This window comes from Arachis duranensis, chromosome 3 (assembly GCF_000817695.3).
Source record: "Arachis duranensis cultivar V14167 chromosome 3, aradu.V14167.gnm2.J7QH, whole genome shotgun sequence".
In the NCBI taxonomy this organism is placed as follows: Eukaryota; Viridiplantae; Streptophyta; class Magnoliopsida; order Fabales; family Fabaceae; genus Arachis; species Arachis duranensis.
Genome location: NC_029774.3, coordinates 129405130 through 129419511, shown reverse-complemented (window position 1 = coordinate 129419511; position 14382 = coordinate 129405130). Strand labels below are relative to the sequence as shown.

The window sequence follows — 14382 nt, the reverse complement described above, 5'->3', positions numbered from 1 at the left end:
AGGTAGCATCTCACAATAAGTACACTAGTGCTTCCAACCGTGCTTTCTCGTCGTGGAAAGGCTTGTGATTTCCAGAGTTGGACTGAGGTATCAATTAGGAATGCGGAGGGCAAGAGATAGATGGTGTGTTTTTGTGCTATTATGTGGAATATATTGTTGGAACGAAACCAGAGAATTTTTCAAAATAAAGAAAAACTGGTAGAGGAGATTATCAACATGTCCTTTAAGAGTTATAAGGAGTGGTTAGTTGCTGACCCCTTTTGTTGTTGATGGCAATCACGGAGATGACAAAAGGGTTTTCATGGTTATTATGGTTGCTTCGGTTATTATCCTTGTTCATTTGTTTTTCCTTTGTTGTAGCCTCTTTGCTCCACTTCGTGTGTTAAGCTTCTCTTTCAAAAAAAAGATATAGTTATAAATATGAAGGTGCAAAAACCAAGCATGCCAAAACTTTTTATGACAAGAAGGTAATATTTTCTTATTTTGAACTATTTAACCCTTATATTTGTTTTCATATTCATTATTTTCTGATATATTTTATTTTTGCCTCGACAATTCTTTAGCTGTCGTTCTATTCTGTTGTCTCTCTCAGTGTGGATGTTATTTTTGGACCGACTTACATTTTACTTGGGTAAATATACCCTTGGGAGTTATGAAATTATTAAATAGATTTGTGCTTAGTAACTAAACTGGTGAGCTTTAAATTAAATTTATTATATTTGGAAAAGAATTTGATATGTAGTAATATCCCGTTAGTAATTTCATTGTTATTTTAGAATGATCTTATATTAACTTGAAGATTACTATTTTTTCATTCTATAGATTTGTTACTAGGAAATTTGAGAAAAATGCAGATAAGCCAAAAGAAACGATGTGGCTACATATTTCACAGATCAAGGATTTCAGAAATTTGATTTTTGGACGGTCAATATTATTTTATCTTTAGATGTGTTTCTTTCAATGTTTTTATTGTAAAGTGGGTAAAGTCATGATTGTTTTTGACTATTCTTTATATTTTCCCTTATCAATTTTATCACTATATATGAAAGAATGGAATAAATTATGAAAATGCTCTGCTTTGCATTTTGACCTAGATGTAAAGCTCACTCACCCGGACATGCACTTTTTCCCTAGTGATTCTCAATTTGCAAATCCAAACAGGTTGTTTCTTTACTTGTGCTGAAATTCATTTTGAAGTCCAAATTCAAGCCTTCTCTAAATTGAGCCCTTTGAATTGATTTTTATATTTTGGACATTCAGGAGGCTTTAAACAGCATATAATTATCTTTGCTGACGGATTACTAGTTTAGGCAAGGGTTCTGATCTGTATTTCATTTGGTGTGTGCAAGCTGGTTTTCTTCAGTTTCACAAGTGCTTGGATTCAGGCATAATTTTAAGTTCAAGAGTGAAAGTAATTCTTTTTCCCCATTAAACAGGTGAAAACTGAGATCAAGCTAGAGAAGAGAAGGAAGGTTTTGACCAGAGAATGGAAGAACTGATGCAGCACAGAAATTGCTGATCAGAATGTGTTGGAGAAGGGTCTTGAGAAGAGGATAGAAGAGCTCTATGTTAGGTAACACAGGTAACTTTCACAATTTCCTGTTTTAGTATTTATATATTGCACTACTAATATGCTTTAAATTTAACCGATTTGTTCTGAGCTTCTGATTGTATGCTTCTGTTTTTGTCTGTTTATGGATCAAATGCACTAAAAAAAAGACGGTCATAACCGCAGTCCCTTCCTTGAAGATCTTATGAAGTTAAATGTATATGTTGTTCCTTATTTTTGCCATATGAATCAATCTATCTTTTTATTCTCCCCTTCTCATAGGTAAATTTTTGGTGTTGATTTTGAAAATCTTTCTTGATATTTGACTTTCATGGTGAGCAATTTTTCCATTGAAATTTTTAGTGCCTATTTTTCGTCAGACTCATTTTTTTCCATTCCTTGCATTCATGATAAATTAGAATAGGTGAATATCATTTTATTTATCTTGATTTTCTATGTTAATGCTAGGGTAAATAAAGCTTGGTTAAAATTTCTGCTTTCAAGACGTCCGTTTGAATGGGATTATCATACTATTGACTATTGAGCATGACCTATTGCTATCTTGGAAGACAAAAAACTATTGAGGTGGGTCCTTTCTTTTTCTCTTTTAGTTAGTACCTTATGAGTTGAAGAAGTTAATCCCTTAAATGCAACGGAATTCTTCGAACAATGCAATAATTATGCAGGGTTGAGAAGCAAATATGGTTGAGGTCCTTAAGGAGCCTCTCTCTGTCTCCAAGGAAAAGCAGGTTGAATAATATAATATAAAAGTTTAATATATGATCAAAGCTTAATTTTAATACATTAATAATTATATTATTCTTTCGTTTGAATTATTAATTTATTATCATATTATGATACAAATAATAATAAGTCTTTTTAGTCATTAATTATAGCGAACTCGGCCTATTTTTACGTAGCCAGTTCTAAGCTTGAAAAAACGAGGAGTTGTTGAGTGTGCACGTAAAACATTGAAATACATAGCCATGATGCAATGACGTTCTTAAAATTATGTTGGGTTGTGTTAGATTTACGACAATCAACCAACATCTCAAAGCATAAACACAATGTAATAAGTAATAATGGTCTTGATTCTTGTACCCAATCCTATTTGGTGGAACAAGACTTTGTTAGATAAGTATTAGTCACTATTTATCGCGGGTGGAGAAAATGACAAGAAGAGGAGACAGAGGTGCAATATAAATATGGACCAGAAAGTCTACGGGTGAAAGAAAGGGTATTTGCGAAGGTTCGAGGAAAAAAAGGTTAGTCAAATAGAAATTGAGAAAGAAAATATATGAGTCAAACAAATTTGCGTCACCCTTTGACAAGTGTAAAGTGGCGCTTCTACTTATTATTACGTTATGCTGACACTGCTACACTACCCTTGCTAGTTGTACGTCCCGCACTCCCGCGTCGGAAAAAAAAAAAAAGCAATACAGTATCTCTTCCAAAAAACATCATTACATTCTCTCTCCGCGTTAAACCTTGATTTGAACTTTCCAACATTACATTACACATTACACATTCATTCATCATTTGTACTACAACATCTCTATCTCCTTTTGTTTAGATTTTTGGGAAAAAAATAAAAAATAAAAAAATACGTAGCCTTGTCTAGTCTGAATGTTTTTTCCGCCCAAAATCTCAAAGACAACTCTGCTTTGCTGCTTACAGTTCTACAAAACTGCAGTTGAATCTAACTCAGCCCAAGTGACTGTGACTTGGATTCCATTTCCATGGCTGACGTCAAGTGCTATGTTCCCCCTAATCAATTTAGTAAGCGTTCTTTGACCCTCTTTTTGCGGATTATCTCTTGCATGCTTTCTTCATTCTAGTTGATTTCCAAAATATATATGTGACTGCTAGAATCATAGCAATAGCATCATATTATAGGAACATTTCCCTATTTCCCTTAACAAGAACTCTGTGAGGCCTTTTTCTTCCAGTCCCAAAATATTAATTCTGATTGTTACTCAGTGAAGAAAATTTTGCATGGTTTTGTAGCCAGCTTTCTCATCTCAGAATAAGGGTGGACAATGGTTTGTGTTGAGTTTTGAAGTCTATAGTCTCTGCATGTTTGAACTTGGTTAGCTTAGCTTCAACTGCCATGTCTTAGTACTCAGAAGTTTTTTTTCCCTTTCTTATTTCTGTAGTTTGGTTGACTTGGTTCATAAGAAACCGGACTAGATAGTTATCTTGTTAGTGGTGAAAAGGGAATCAAGTTGCTTACAAATCTTGGTATGCGTAAATCGGGAGTGAATTGCAGTCTCTTGTTGTCCATATTTGCTTCAATATATATTGACTAAAGAATTGAAGCTTTCATTTTCTATTTCATTTTCTTCTCTTCTCTCTTTTTTCCGTCCACTTCACTGATCTGGGTTAGGGAAGCAGTACTGTATCACTGTTATTAATTGCGTTTCTCTGAGTTATTTAAAGCAATCTGTATCAATATCTATTTGCTATTCTCTCATGGAAACAGATATTGAGCAAATTCTTATAGAAGCTCAGCATCGATGGCTGCGCCCAGCTGAAATTTGTGAAATTCTCAGTAATTATAAAATGTTCCAAATTGCTCCAGAGCCTGCACATATGCCGCCAAGTATGATTCTCTTCGTCCCAAGTCAACAGTTGTCTTGAGTTCTTAACAACTTCCTTTTACTTGATTTGGACAAAAATGAATTTTAAATTCTTTTTTCTGTTACTTGTTTTTCTTCTTCTATTTGAAAGGGATAAGGGGAGTGAATTATTCATGGGCACTCTTGGTTCGCATTTTGATTTTCTATTTTAATTTCCAGTGTTCTCTATTTTCAAGATTTTGTTGCGGGAAAGAGAAAATAGGAAAAACAATAAAATCTTGTTTTCTATTTTCATTTCTTGGTTTCACTATTTCTTTCACAAAATCTTCAAAACAGAAACACTAAAAATGAAAACAAAAATGCAAACGCAAACTAAACACGTAATATTTTCTAGATTTAACATTTTATGAGGCGACTCGGGCCTGCACTATTGTCAAGCATCAGTGTGCTGTGTTTGATTTCAAGATGTTCCTCTGTCTAATTATATTTTTGCTTGACATTAGGTGGTTCACTTTTCCTGTTTGATCGGAAGGTGCTGAGATACTTTAGAAAAGATGGCCACAACTGGAGAAAGAAAAAGGATGGAAAAACAGTGAGGGAAGCTCATGAGAGACTTAAGGTAAATATATAGAAGCTAAGATCACCATCATAAGTTTTATTACAAGTTACAACTCACCTTTAGCAGGCACTGAAATGATAAATGAAGCTGTAAGATTTATTTATTGCCATTGAAAATGAGTTCTGCTCTAGGACGTGTATCAATAGCTTCTTTCTTTTTTATAAATTATTAATTTGAATGGGTTTCACGCTTTTAGGCTGGAAGTGTGGATGTGTTGCACTGCTATTATGCACACGGAGAAGAAAATGAAAATTTTCAAAGACGCACATACTGGATGCTTGATGAGTAAGATTTTTTTTTTTTTCTTAATGTTATTAAAAATCTCACTAGAGGTTCTCCTTTATATTTTTATCCAGGAAAATGAAAATTTTCAAATACGCACATACTGGTCCTTGTGTAGGTGTTTCTTCTTGGTTAATGGTGATTTCTTTTGCTTTACCTAGTGCCGATGAGAAAGATTCAGCAACAGTTGATCACATTCTTATGTTTAATTTAATTATATTCCAGAAATTGATTGTTTCTATTTCATGCATCCAACTGTGGATTGACCTCTTCTTGGTATCATCTTGCTCATTTATTGTATCTAAATATTGTTGTAGGGAACTCTCGCACATTGTTCTTGTCCATTATAGGGAAGTGAAGGTAACATGCTACAATTTTATCTGCTATTTTTTGGAAACTAGTTAGATGGTCAAGATAATCTTTATCCCCCTCTTCTTCTCTTCCCTTTTGCTTAAAATAATCAGGCAACTAAGGCAAATTTTAGAGGTGCTGCCAAAGAAAATCAAGAATCTCTTCCTTATGCACAAATTGACAAACTACCAGGTTCCACGGAGAAGGAAATGTCTTTATCATGTAGTCTTCATCCACATAACTACCAGGTTCCATCACATACAATAGATACAACAAGCATGAAGAGCACTCAAGCAACAGAATATGAAGAAGCTGAGTCAGGTATTTCTTTTGTTTGTAACCTCATTTTGTTGATGATTTCAGATGTTTTACTTTCAAGAATAGAGAAACATAGTTGGGTTAATATTTATGCCTTAGCTCTTAAGTATTTTCTTGTGTTTGTATTTCGTATTTGTAAGTTGTAACTTGGTGTAGTGTTTACAGCATTGAATAGTTACGCAAGTTCAGAAGACTACTCCTTCCTTGAAACACAACACCCAGCTGTTGAGAAGATTCCTGATACTTATTGCCTGCTGCAGTTCATAAGTAAATTTCTTCATTTTTATTTGCTTTACGTTTTTATCTTCCATATATCCACGCCTCTGTATTCATGCAGGTTCTTACCTAATATGTTGTACTAATTGCAATATTGAAACCATCACAGATGAACAAGAGAAGTTGTGTGGCACTCCTGGGATGAATCATATCATGCTCAGTCAAGCTGGCAAAATCAAAGACATTCATAATGTTAGATTGGCATATGAACCCCCACAGCACCTTGGCTTTTCAATGTGGGAAAATATCTTGGAAAATAATGGGAGAAGTCAATACATGCCTCTTCAACCCATACTCCCTGAAATCCAACCTGATAACATGGGAATCAATAGCAATGCCTCTCTATTGAGGTCAAATTCCACCACCAATATTACCAAAGTGAATGGGACAGAAAATATGGTACAAGTTGAAGGAAATTGGCAGGTAATGAATGAGTTATATGAATTTGATCCTCAAAGATCCTTGGAACAGTGTCTTATACATCAAGATAAACCAAAGGTTCTTATGATAGATGACCCTCAAGAAAAACTATTAGATGCAAAAGAGAAGATAGAAACCAATAGAAGCCTGGATGGAATAGATGATACAAATTTAACTCTAAAGAAGGCTCTGTTAGATGGATCCCTTGCAGAAGAGGGTCTGAAGAAGCTTGACAGTTTCAACCAATGGATGAGTAAAGAACTTGGAGATGTGGAAGAATCTAAAACTCCATCCACTTTTAGTGCTTATTGGGGTACAGTTGAAAGTGAAAACGATGTGGACAATGCAACTATTCCTTCCGAAGTGCACCTGGATACCTATGCACTGGATCCATCTATTTCCCATGATCAACTTTTTACCATTATTGACTTTTCCCCAAGCTGGGCATTTGAAGGCTCAGAAATTAAGGTGGATCTTTTGATATTCTGTACTTGCTCTCAGTTTTGATGTTATGTTCACTGGACTTTTTCCCAACTCATTCATATTACTTCTTCAGTTCTATAATTTTGATTATTTGTTTCTTCATTTGTTACAAACTTGTACAGATTCTCATTTATGGACAATTCTTGAGGAGTCTACAGGAAGCAGAACAATGTAAATGGTCTTGCATGTTCGGTGAGGTAGAAGTGCCAGCTAATATCATTGACAATGGTGTTCTTTCTTGTTATACTCCTCCACACAAAACTGGGAGGATTCCTTTCTATGTAACTTGTTCCAATAGGTTAGCATGTAGTGAAATACGAGAATTTGATTTCCGAGACATTTACACTCAAGAAGTCAACAATGCAGCTGAGCAGAGAGAGAGCATTTCTGATAATTTCAGTGTGCGATTTGAAGAGCTGCTGTACATGGGGCATACCTTACCTCAAAACTTAGATCCAATCTGTGTAAGTGAGAAATCTGAACTGAGAAGTAAAATAAGTGCTTTGCTGAGGAAGGAGGAGGATGATTGGGATAAGTTGCTGAAACTCACTCTAGAGAAAGATTTTTCTCCACAAAATGTACAGGAGCAGCTGCTTCAAAATCTTTTGAAAGATAAGTTACTTCGGTGGCTCCTTCAAAAAGTCATTGAAGATGGGAAAGGCCCTAATGTATTGGATGAGGGTGGCCAAGGAGTACTTCATCTTGCGGCTGCTCTTGGCTATGATTGGGCCTTACAACCCACAGTAATTGCTGGTGTAAATGTGAACTTCCGCGATGTAAATGGATGGACTGCTCTTCATTGGGCTGCATTCTGTGGCAGGTGAGAACTTTAGTGCTTGTAGAATGAAATGCATTTGATCAAAGTAGTATTTGAAGCTGATTATATCTGTCTACCATATTATAAGTTTATAACTCACATCATGACCCTTATATTTATCACTAATATTAATTGCAACTTTGTTGCTAGTATGTGAGAAATAGTTTGTTATAGGCTTGATGGATGAAATGTCTTCAATCAAGAAACTGATAAAAGTTCTGCTGGGAACTTTATTAAAAATTCCAACAGAATCTGGATAAACTAATTAGAGTACTTCAATGATTGGGCTTTCTTTACATACGTCTCAATTCTAATTTTCAGGGAGCTCACAGTTGCTTCCCTCATCTCTCTTGGCGCAGCACCTGGGGCGCTGACTGATCCAAGCCCAGAGCATCCTTCTGGTAGAACACCAGCTGACCTGGCTTCTGCAAACGGTCACAAAGGAATTGCAGGGTATCTTGCAGAATCTTCAATAAGCGTGCAACTATTATCTCTTGATATGAACAGGGACACGAGAGAAAGTTCTGGATCAAAAGTAGTATACAGGGTCCAACACAATACTACTGAAGTTAATGATGATCACCTATCATATGAACTGTCACTGAAAGATTCACTGGCAGCAGTGTGTAATGCCAGCCAGGCTGCTGCACGTATTCATGAAGTTTATAGAGTGCAATCTTTCCAAAGAAAACAACTGAAAGAATATGATGATAAATTTGGAATATCTGATGAAGATGCTCTTTCTCTTATAACTGTAAAACCACACAAGGTTGGACAACGCAATGAGCCTGTACATGCAGCTGCAATACGAATCCAGAACAAATTCCGCAGTTGGAAGGGCAGAAAAGAATTTTTGATGATTCGCCAAAGAATAGTTAAAATTCAGGTGTTCCAATGTTATAAATGGTCATACTGTTCACATTTATCTTTAATTTTTGTTCCTATTCTTCTTCCAGGAACGCTTCTAATTGATATGATTCTAACTTCTCAGTTTCCATTATTTAGGCTCATGTAAGGGGGCACCAGGTTAGGAAGAACTGTGGAAAGATAATTTGGTCAGTTGGAATTTTAGAAAAAGTTATTTTGCGCTGGCGCCGAAAAGGTAGTGGTTTACGTGGATTTAAATTGGAAGATGTTCCCGAGGGAACTATGGTACAAGATACACAGTGCAAGGAGGATGAGTATGATTTCTTGAAAGAAGGCAGAAAGCAAACAGAGGAAAGGTTGCAGAAAGCCCTATCCAGGGTGAAGTCAATGGTTCAGTATCCAGAGGCAAGAGACCAATACCATAGGCTGTTGAATGTTGTAACTGAGATCCAAGAAAACCAGGTACTTTACCCCTTCTTTTACCCCTGCTTTGTAATTTTCATTCTGTTAAAAATATATCCAAACGTTCTCAAGCTCAACCTTGATTTCTTCGTGTAAGATTTATGAATTCAGAGTTGCATCAACTTGAGAGCATTATATCAGGCCTTGCACATGACTGTTTGTTCTGTTTGTGGAAGTAAAGAACATCTTGTGTATATGTCTTTTGCAGCTAAAACATCATAGGAGTTCAGAAGAGAGAAGAGAATTTGATAACCTCATTGATCTTGAAACTTTGCTGGACGAGGATACTTTCATGCTTACAGTCATTTAGAATTTAGCATACGTTCCATTGTTTTATGTAATAGAATGAGCATTGCACCTAGGAGTCTGGCATGTGTTGCCTTAGTTTTGATGTTTTTTTTTTTTTCTTTTTTAATAATACTAATTGTTCCCTGCTTCCCTTGTATAGCAGATAATTGCTGAAATGCGATGTTATAGGTTCAAAGCGATGTAACTACTAAAAATACTCGACTTTAATCTAATACCTTGGTCATACATGAGTTATGGTAACGCAGAATGATACTTCTTTATTCCGCCCAACATTTCACAATAAAATCATTTAATCCCAGCGCCATTTGAAACATCATTGGAATGGATACTCAAGTAGTTAGTTTATGCGTCCGAAGACAATACTCTTATTAGTCCAAAGAATGCCCACCTATAACAAAACTAATAGTAATATATACACTGTATAACTGTAGTCTGAGTGCAAATTATTCAAACATAAGTTAGTTGCTAATGTTGGTGGACATTTGCAGCGATGAATACGCAATATCGGTGAAATTTCCACCCATATATTTTTACTGCTATTATTGTGAAAAAGAAAATGCAAAAAAAAAAGATAATGTTATCGTCGTCCACTGTACATGCCATCCACCTAAGTTTACATTTTCACAACCGTATATCCTCTGTCTGAAGGACGTAAAATCTCCTTCAAAGGGTTGAAAAATGAAGACGGTAGTAAAGAAAATAAATATATAAACCAGATGGGTTCCAAATGATTTAGTACCTAAAATTCATAGAACTCCTCCGTCTAACTCCGGTTACCCAGGCCAAGGCTTTCATAGAACAAAATGTACCCGTGGTCTGTATTACTGGAATATTCCTGTGCTGATCCAAAGAAAGTTTGCACAGCAGATTCGTCAATCATCTCAACATTTTCGTCATCGAAAAATAACCAGTGATTATGGCTTTTCACAAGGCTAACATAATGCCCATGGTTGGGGCCACTTCCCACATGTACAACCACCGCAAATAGAGAATACTCAATGTCTGCTTCATCAACGGTGTTACTCAATTTCAGCTCGAGGGGGAAGACAACTCTGTAAGATAGCTTCTTGTAGCGGCCCAGCTGTTCCATGTACTTAAACCGCTTCAAATGGATGACCAAGATGTGAGGTGGTTTCTTTATCTTCATCCTTTTCTGAGCCTCTTGCAAACTGGTATCATAAGAAAACTTGAGGTATAAAAACCAATGAAATTGTTGAGATAAAGCATATGATTCAAAACGATTGAGGCAATATATAAATTTGTGCCTGCTAGTGAAACTGTAAGGTAAATAAATATACCTGCAGCATTTGTCACAAAAAAATTTGTCTTCAGCATTCAACGTCTCAGTGGAACTGAAATTTTTCAAACAGCTTGTAATTGAACTATTTTGCTCAATATCAAGGCTCAAGTCAAGAAATGTTTCATCTCTGGCTGTCACTGTTTCACATTGCAAGCACCTTGTTTCATTTGTGAGTATTCCCTAATCAGAGCAAGTTACAATAATGAAAATCCATACAGAAAGAAGTATATGAGATATTTTATGTTCATTACAAGAGTAACCCCCTTCCCCTACCCACAAAAGAAGGATTAACAATCAAAATTTAAGGTGGCAAATGTTAAATTGGCAGAACAAGGTCACCTGGAAATTTTTGTGCACCCAAGTAACCAAAGGATCTTTCTTTGCACCATTAATTGTACCATTTGTGAGCCCGTTCGCAGCCTTCTCAGAAGGTGGGGACGTCTCTTGATCATTTTGTACAGTATGGGCTTCTTTCTCCAAAATGTCAACAAGTTCATTCAGCAAATAATTCAGGAATTCGTGGGCGTCCTACCCAGAAGGGGAAAAAATAAGGAAATCCACAACAAAAAATTATGTTTCTAATGGAATTTCATTGAAGGAAGTTGATTCTTGAATCTTGACAGTTTGAACATACCTGGTGCATATAGCTGCGGAAGATTTCATTCTGTTTTTTCAACCTCTGCACAAATCGTTTAGGAGCAATGACACCAGTTTTCTTCTTCTGCGAACTTATCTACACCAAGAGAAATAAATATATGTTTTTAACATTTACAAATTGCAACCAAGAAAGATATAAAGAAGCATGCAATTTGTCTTGGATGGAGGCTCTTCTATTTCCTGTTTTTATTTACTAGTTATACGATATTTTATCTTCTATGCTTGTACTTGTTTATCTCTTATCTCTGATGAGTTTTCTTCTACCAAAATAAATAAATAAATGAATCAGCATATAAATAAATAAAAAAGTCTAGTAATATTGTTATTAAATTACAAGCTGGGGCATGATGCATGTGAATCCCAGAATCGACCAAACTCCAGGCTAATTACCTGTGAAAATAAGTCAGCTAAGCAAGTTAAAAGATTTTCTTCCAACTCCCCAATGCTTTTGTTATTTCCATAATACTCTAGTAATTGTTCACGAAATGGAACACAAAAGTATAGTGCCTGCAGTAAGTAGCAAAATGAAATGATAAGTTACTACTAGTCAAGAACCATGAAGATATTTACAAAACAAGAATAATCATACACATCTTCATATACCATCACTAAAGACGTTCATATTTTAGAAAAGGTAAATGCTTGTACAAAATGTAGTGTGGACCATACAAAGAAAACATTGAATAATAGTTTAGCCTTAAAATTTCAATAGACTATCAATCAATTTCAACAAAAAACTTATGAAAGATGATTAAGAGTCGCGGGTCGGAAGTAAAAATCGCACATCCCCAATCCTAATATCGATTCACAAATCAAACACGTCGAAGTTCAAGAAGCAAGTCAACAGCAGAACCAAAAAACACACATCTTCAGCAAACTTCCCATAGAATGAATAGACCAAAAGGAAAGGGAAAAAAAAGAATCATCGATGCTAAGGATTGAAAGCAGAACATAGAATTAAAGAACGAAATCCATGAATCAGTTGAGAAACCTGCAAAACACTGTTGCAGTAACAAGTATTGCCGAAATTCTCTAGGCCGAAGTAACGTTCTCCTTCGGGGAATTGGTCGCCGAGAGCCTTCTCGAGCTTAGAGCCCGCAGCACCCATGAGTGAGTGGATAGATTTCCGATGAGTCAGATTCGAATCCGATTCAATTCAGCGAGTCACAAGATGAAAGGTCACAATGACCGCTTTGGAAATCGTTAGGGTTTGGTGGTATTGGCGAGCGAAGTCTTAATAGTTTCTGTTGGCAGAAGCAAAGGGTTTTTGTTGTTCAACAGAGAGAACCGTGGATGACAATACTGACGGAAGTTTTGATGGAATGTTGACACAAAGAAAAGAAAGAACGGTTTTTATTTCGAACTCTCATTTTCCGCTGTTTTATTTATCTCTTTATTTTCTTTATCAAATTAAACGAATGCGCCACCACCGCACGAGAAAAAACAAAAAGTAATTTTGATACACTAACTAGTGTAATATAATCGTATATTTATAGTTGTTGTTTAAATAATTATTTACGTAATAAATATAAAAAATATTTATTTTATTAATATGATATTATGTAATTAAATATATATATAAAATAATTTTATATTAATAGTATATTAAAATTAATCTAAAAAATAATATAATTAATAAGAAGAATAGATAAAAATATATATAAATGTTTATATGAAGGATCTAATTATGTTTAAATCATTTAATGAATTATTTGTACACATTAATTTTATGTTTTTACCATTTTGACATTAAGAGTGTATCTCGGGTAGTAAAATTGAACATTTATAACAATTTTTTTCACCTTAACTATTTTTGTTAGTGACGTAGTTTTTTGATGATACATTAGATATTTAATTTTAAAATTTAATTTTTAAATAAAAGAATTTACTTCTATTATTTCTCCTTACAACAATATAAATTAAAAAAATTTATGGAACTCTAACAGAAAAGGAAGATAGCTACATTGCAATAAAAGAAAAACTCTATCTCCTTTAGTTGTGCTAGCCGCTTTTGACAACTTATCTTTATTACTAAGGAACAACAACAAGAAGAAGTTTCACTGCAACAATGGCAAGTATTTGTATGAGCTTAACGCAGTAATGCTGGAGTTTGGAACTGATTTAAATTCTGGGATTTTTTTTTTTATGTTCTTTATGGAAGTTATTTTGTTGCATTACGTTTTTTTTATACTTTTTTTTTCATTCTATGATTTGTGTTTTTCCTTTGCTACTTCTTGAAACTGCCATAGTTAAATAGGGACGTGAGTATTTCATATGGATCGATAAAATTAAAGAAGGTAGAAGAAATATGAGAGTTAAAAAAAAAAGTGAAGAAAGTTATGAAAAGAATCATATCCAAAAGAAAAGGAGAGTTCACTATTGATGCACCAAAAATTTTTTTTTTGAAGAAATAGTATACCACAACTAATCAGATTAAGAAAGAATTGAAGTATATTAAGAAAATAATGATGGTTATTTGTCTAGGATTGAAAACTTGTATCTTGTTATTGTTTATGTTAATTGTTCAAAATTAAAATTTAGAGTGTAATTCATCTGTTAGGCTATGTTTATTGTGTAATTTTCATTGAATGAATGAAAATTTATTTCCTAATTTGTGTCAATTTTAAACAAGCTTAAAAAGAAATAATTGAATTATAAAATAATTAAATTTTAAAAATAATATCTAATTTGTCACCAAAAAGCGATATTACTAATGAAAATAGTATTATGCTGGACAAAATCATTACATATGTGCAGTTTTATTAACGAAGACACATTTTTATTATGAAAGTGATGAATGTGATTATTGAAAGATAGAATTTACGTATACACATGAATACATGATGCATTAAATGATTCAAACATAATTATATTTTTTGTGTGAAAATTTTCATATATACTTTTATCTATTATTCATTTCTTCCTAATTAGTAAGAGAAATGCTAAATGATAGTAAATTTTAACTATCAATAAAATTTATTATTTTTTACCATTAATAAGAGAAATGCTAGATGATCAATAAAATTTATTATTTTTAATTATTAATCTAATTTTTTTAGTATAAAAATCTAATATATATTTTTAATTCATATT

The 14382-nt window shown here is 34.1% G+C and overlaps 2 protein-coding genes across 5 annotated transcripts; one reads left to right on the top strand and one right to left on the bottom strand.

Annotated features, from left to right (window-relative positions):
• Positions 1-1436: 1436 nt before the first annotated feature.
• On the top strand, positions 1437-9579 carry LOC107481804 (calmodulin-binding transcription activator 3). Of its 4 annotated transcripts, XM_052258693.1 has the most exons (14): positions 1437-1582; positions 2018-2134; positions 3227-3328; positions 4032-4151; positions 4632-4747; positions 4944-5032; positions 5347-5389; positions 5494-5701; positions 5864-5965; positions 6084-6862; positions 7000-7697; positions 8016-8580; positions 8700-9023; positions 9232-9579. In XM_052258693.1, the coding sequence occupies exons 3-14, from the start codon at positions 3289-3291 to the stop codon at positions 9331-9333; spliced, it is 3186 nt and encodes a 1061-aa protein (XP_052114653.1). In that variant the 5' UTR covers positions 1437-1582; positions 2018-2134; positions 3227-3288; the 3' UTR covers positions 9334-9579. The 4 variants fall into 4 exon arrangements, with proteins under 4 accessions (XP_052114653.1, XP_052114654.1, XP_015957607.1 ...); XM_052258694.1 differs by lacking the exons at positions 1437-1582; positions 2018-2134 and adding an exon at positions 2536-2814; XM_016102121.3 differs by lacking the exons at positions 1437-1582; positions 2018-2134 and having other exon boundaries at positions 2891-3328.
• Positions 9580-9836: 257 nt separating this feature from the next.
• LOC107481806 (ubiquitin carboxyl-terminal hydrolase 4) lies at positions 9837-12637 on the bottom strand. Its single transcript, XM_016102122.3, has 6 exons — positions 12281-12637; positions 11680-11796; positions 11267-11365; positions 10972-11160; positions 10631-10812; positions 9837-10501 (listed from the first exon to the last, which is right to left on the bottom strand). Exons 1-6 carry the CDS (start codon positions 12395-12397, stop codon positions 10096-10098), a joined length of 1110 nt encoding a protein of 369 aa, XP_015957608.1. The 5' UTR covers positions 12398-12637; the 3' UTR covers positions 9837-10095.
• Between the last annotated feature and the right edge of the window lie 1745 nt (positions 12638-14382).

Excerpts from the sequence above, each read along its gene's own strand:
- LOC107481806 (XM_016102122.3), bottom strand. The coding sequence starts at position 12,397 with ATGGGTGCTGCGGGCTCTAAGCTCGAGAAGGCTCTCGGCGACCAATTC. Across the intron at positions 11,161-11,266 it reads TCCGCAGCTATATGCACCAG|GACGCCCACGAATTCCTGAA; the intron begins GTATGTTCAAAC and ends CCTTCTGGGTAG. Across the intron at positions 10,502-10,630 it reads TTTTGTGACAAATGCTGCAG|TTTGCAAGAGGCTCAGAAAA; the intron begins GTATATTTATTT and ends TTATGATACCAG.
- LOC107481804 (XM_052258693.1), top strand. The coding sequence starts at position 3,289 with ATGGCTGACGTCAAGTGCTATGTTCCCCCTAATCAATTTA. Across the intron at positions 4,748-4,943 it reads AAGCTCATGAGAGACTTAAG|GCTGGAAGTGTGGATGTGTT; the intron begins GTAAATATATAG and ends TCACGCTTTTAG. Across the intron at positions 5,702-5,863 it reads ATATGAAGAAGCTGAGTCAG|CATTGAATAGTTACGCAAGT; the intron begins GTATTTCTTTTG and ends TAGTGTTTACAG.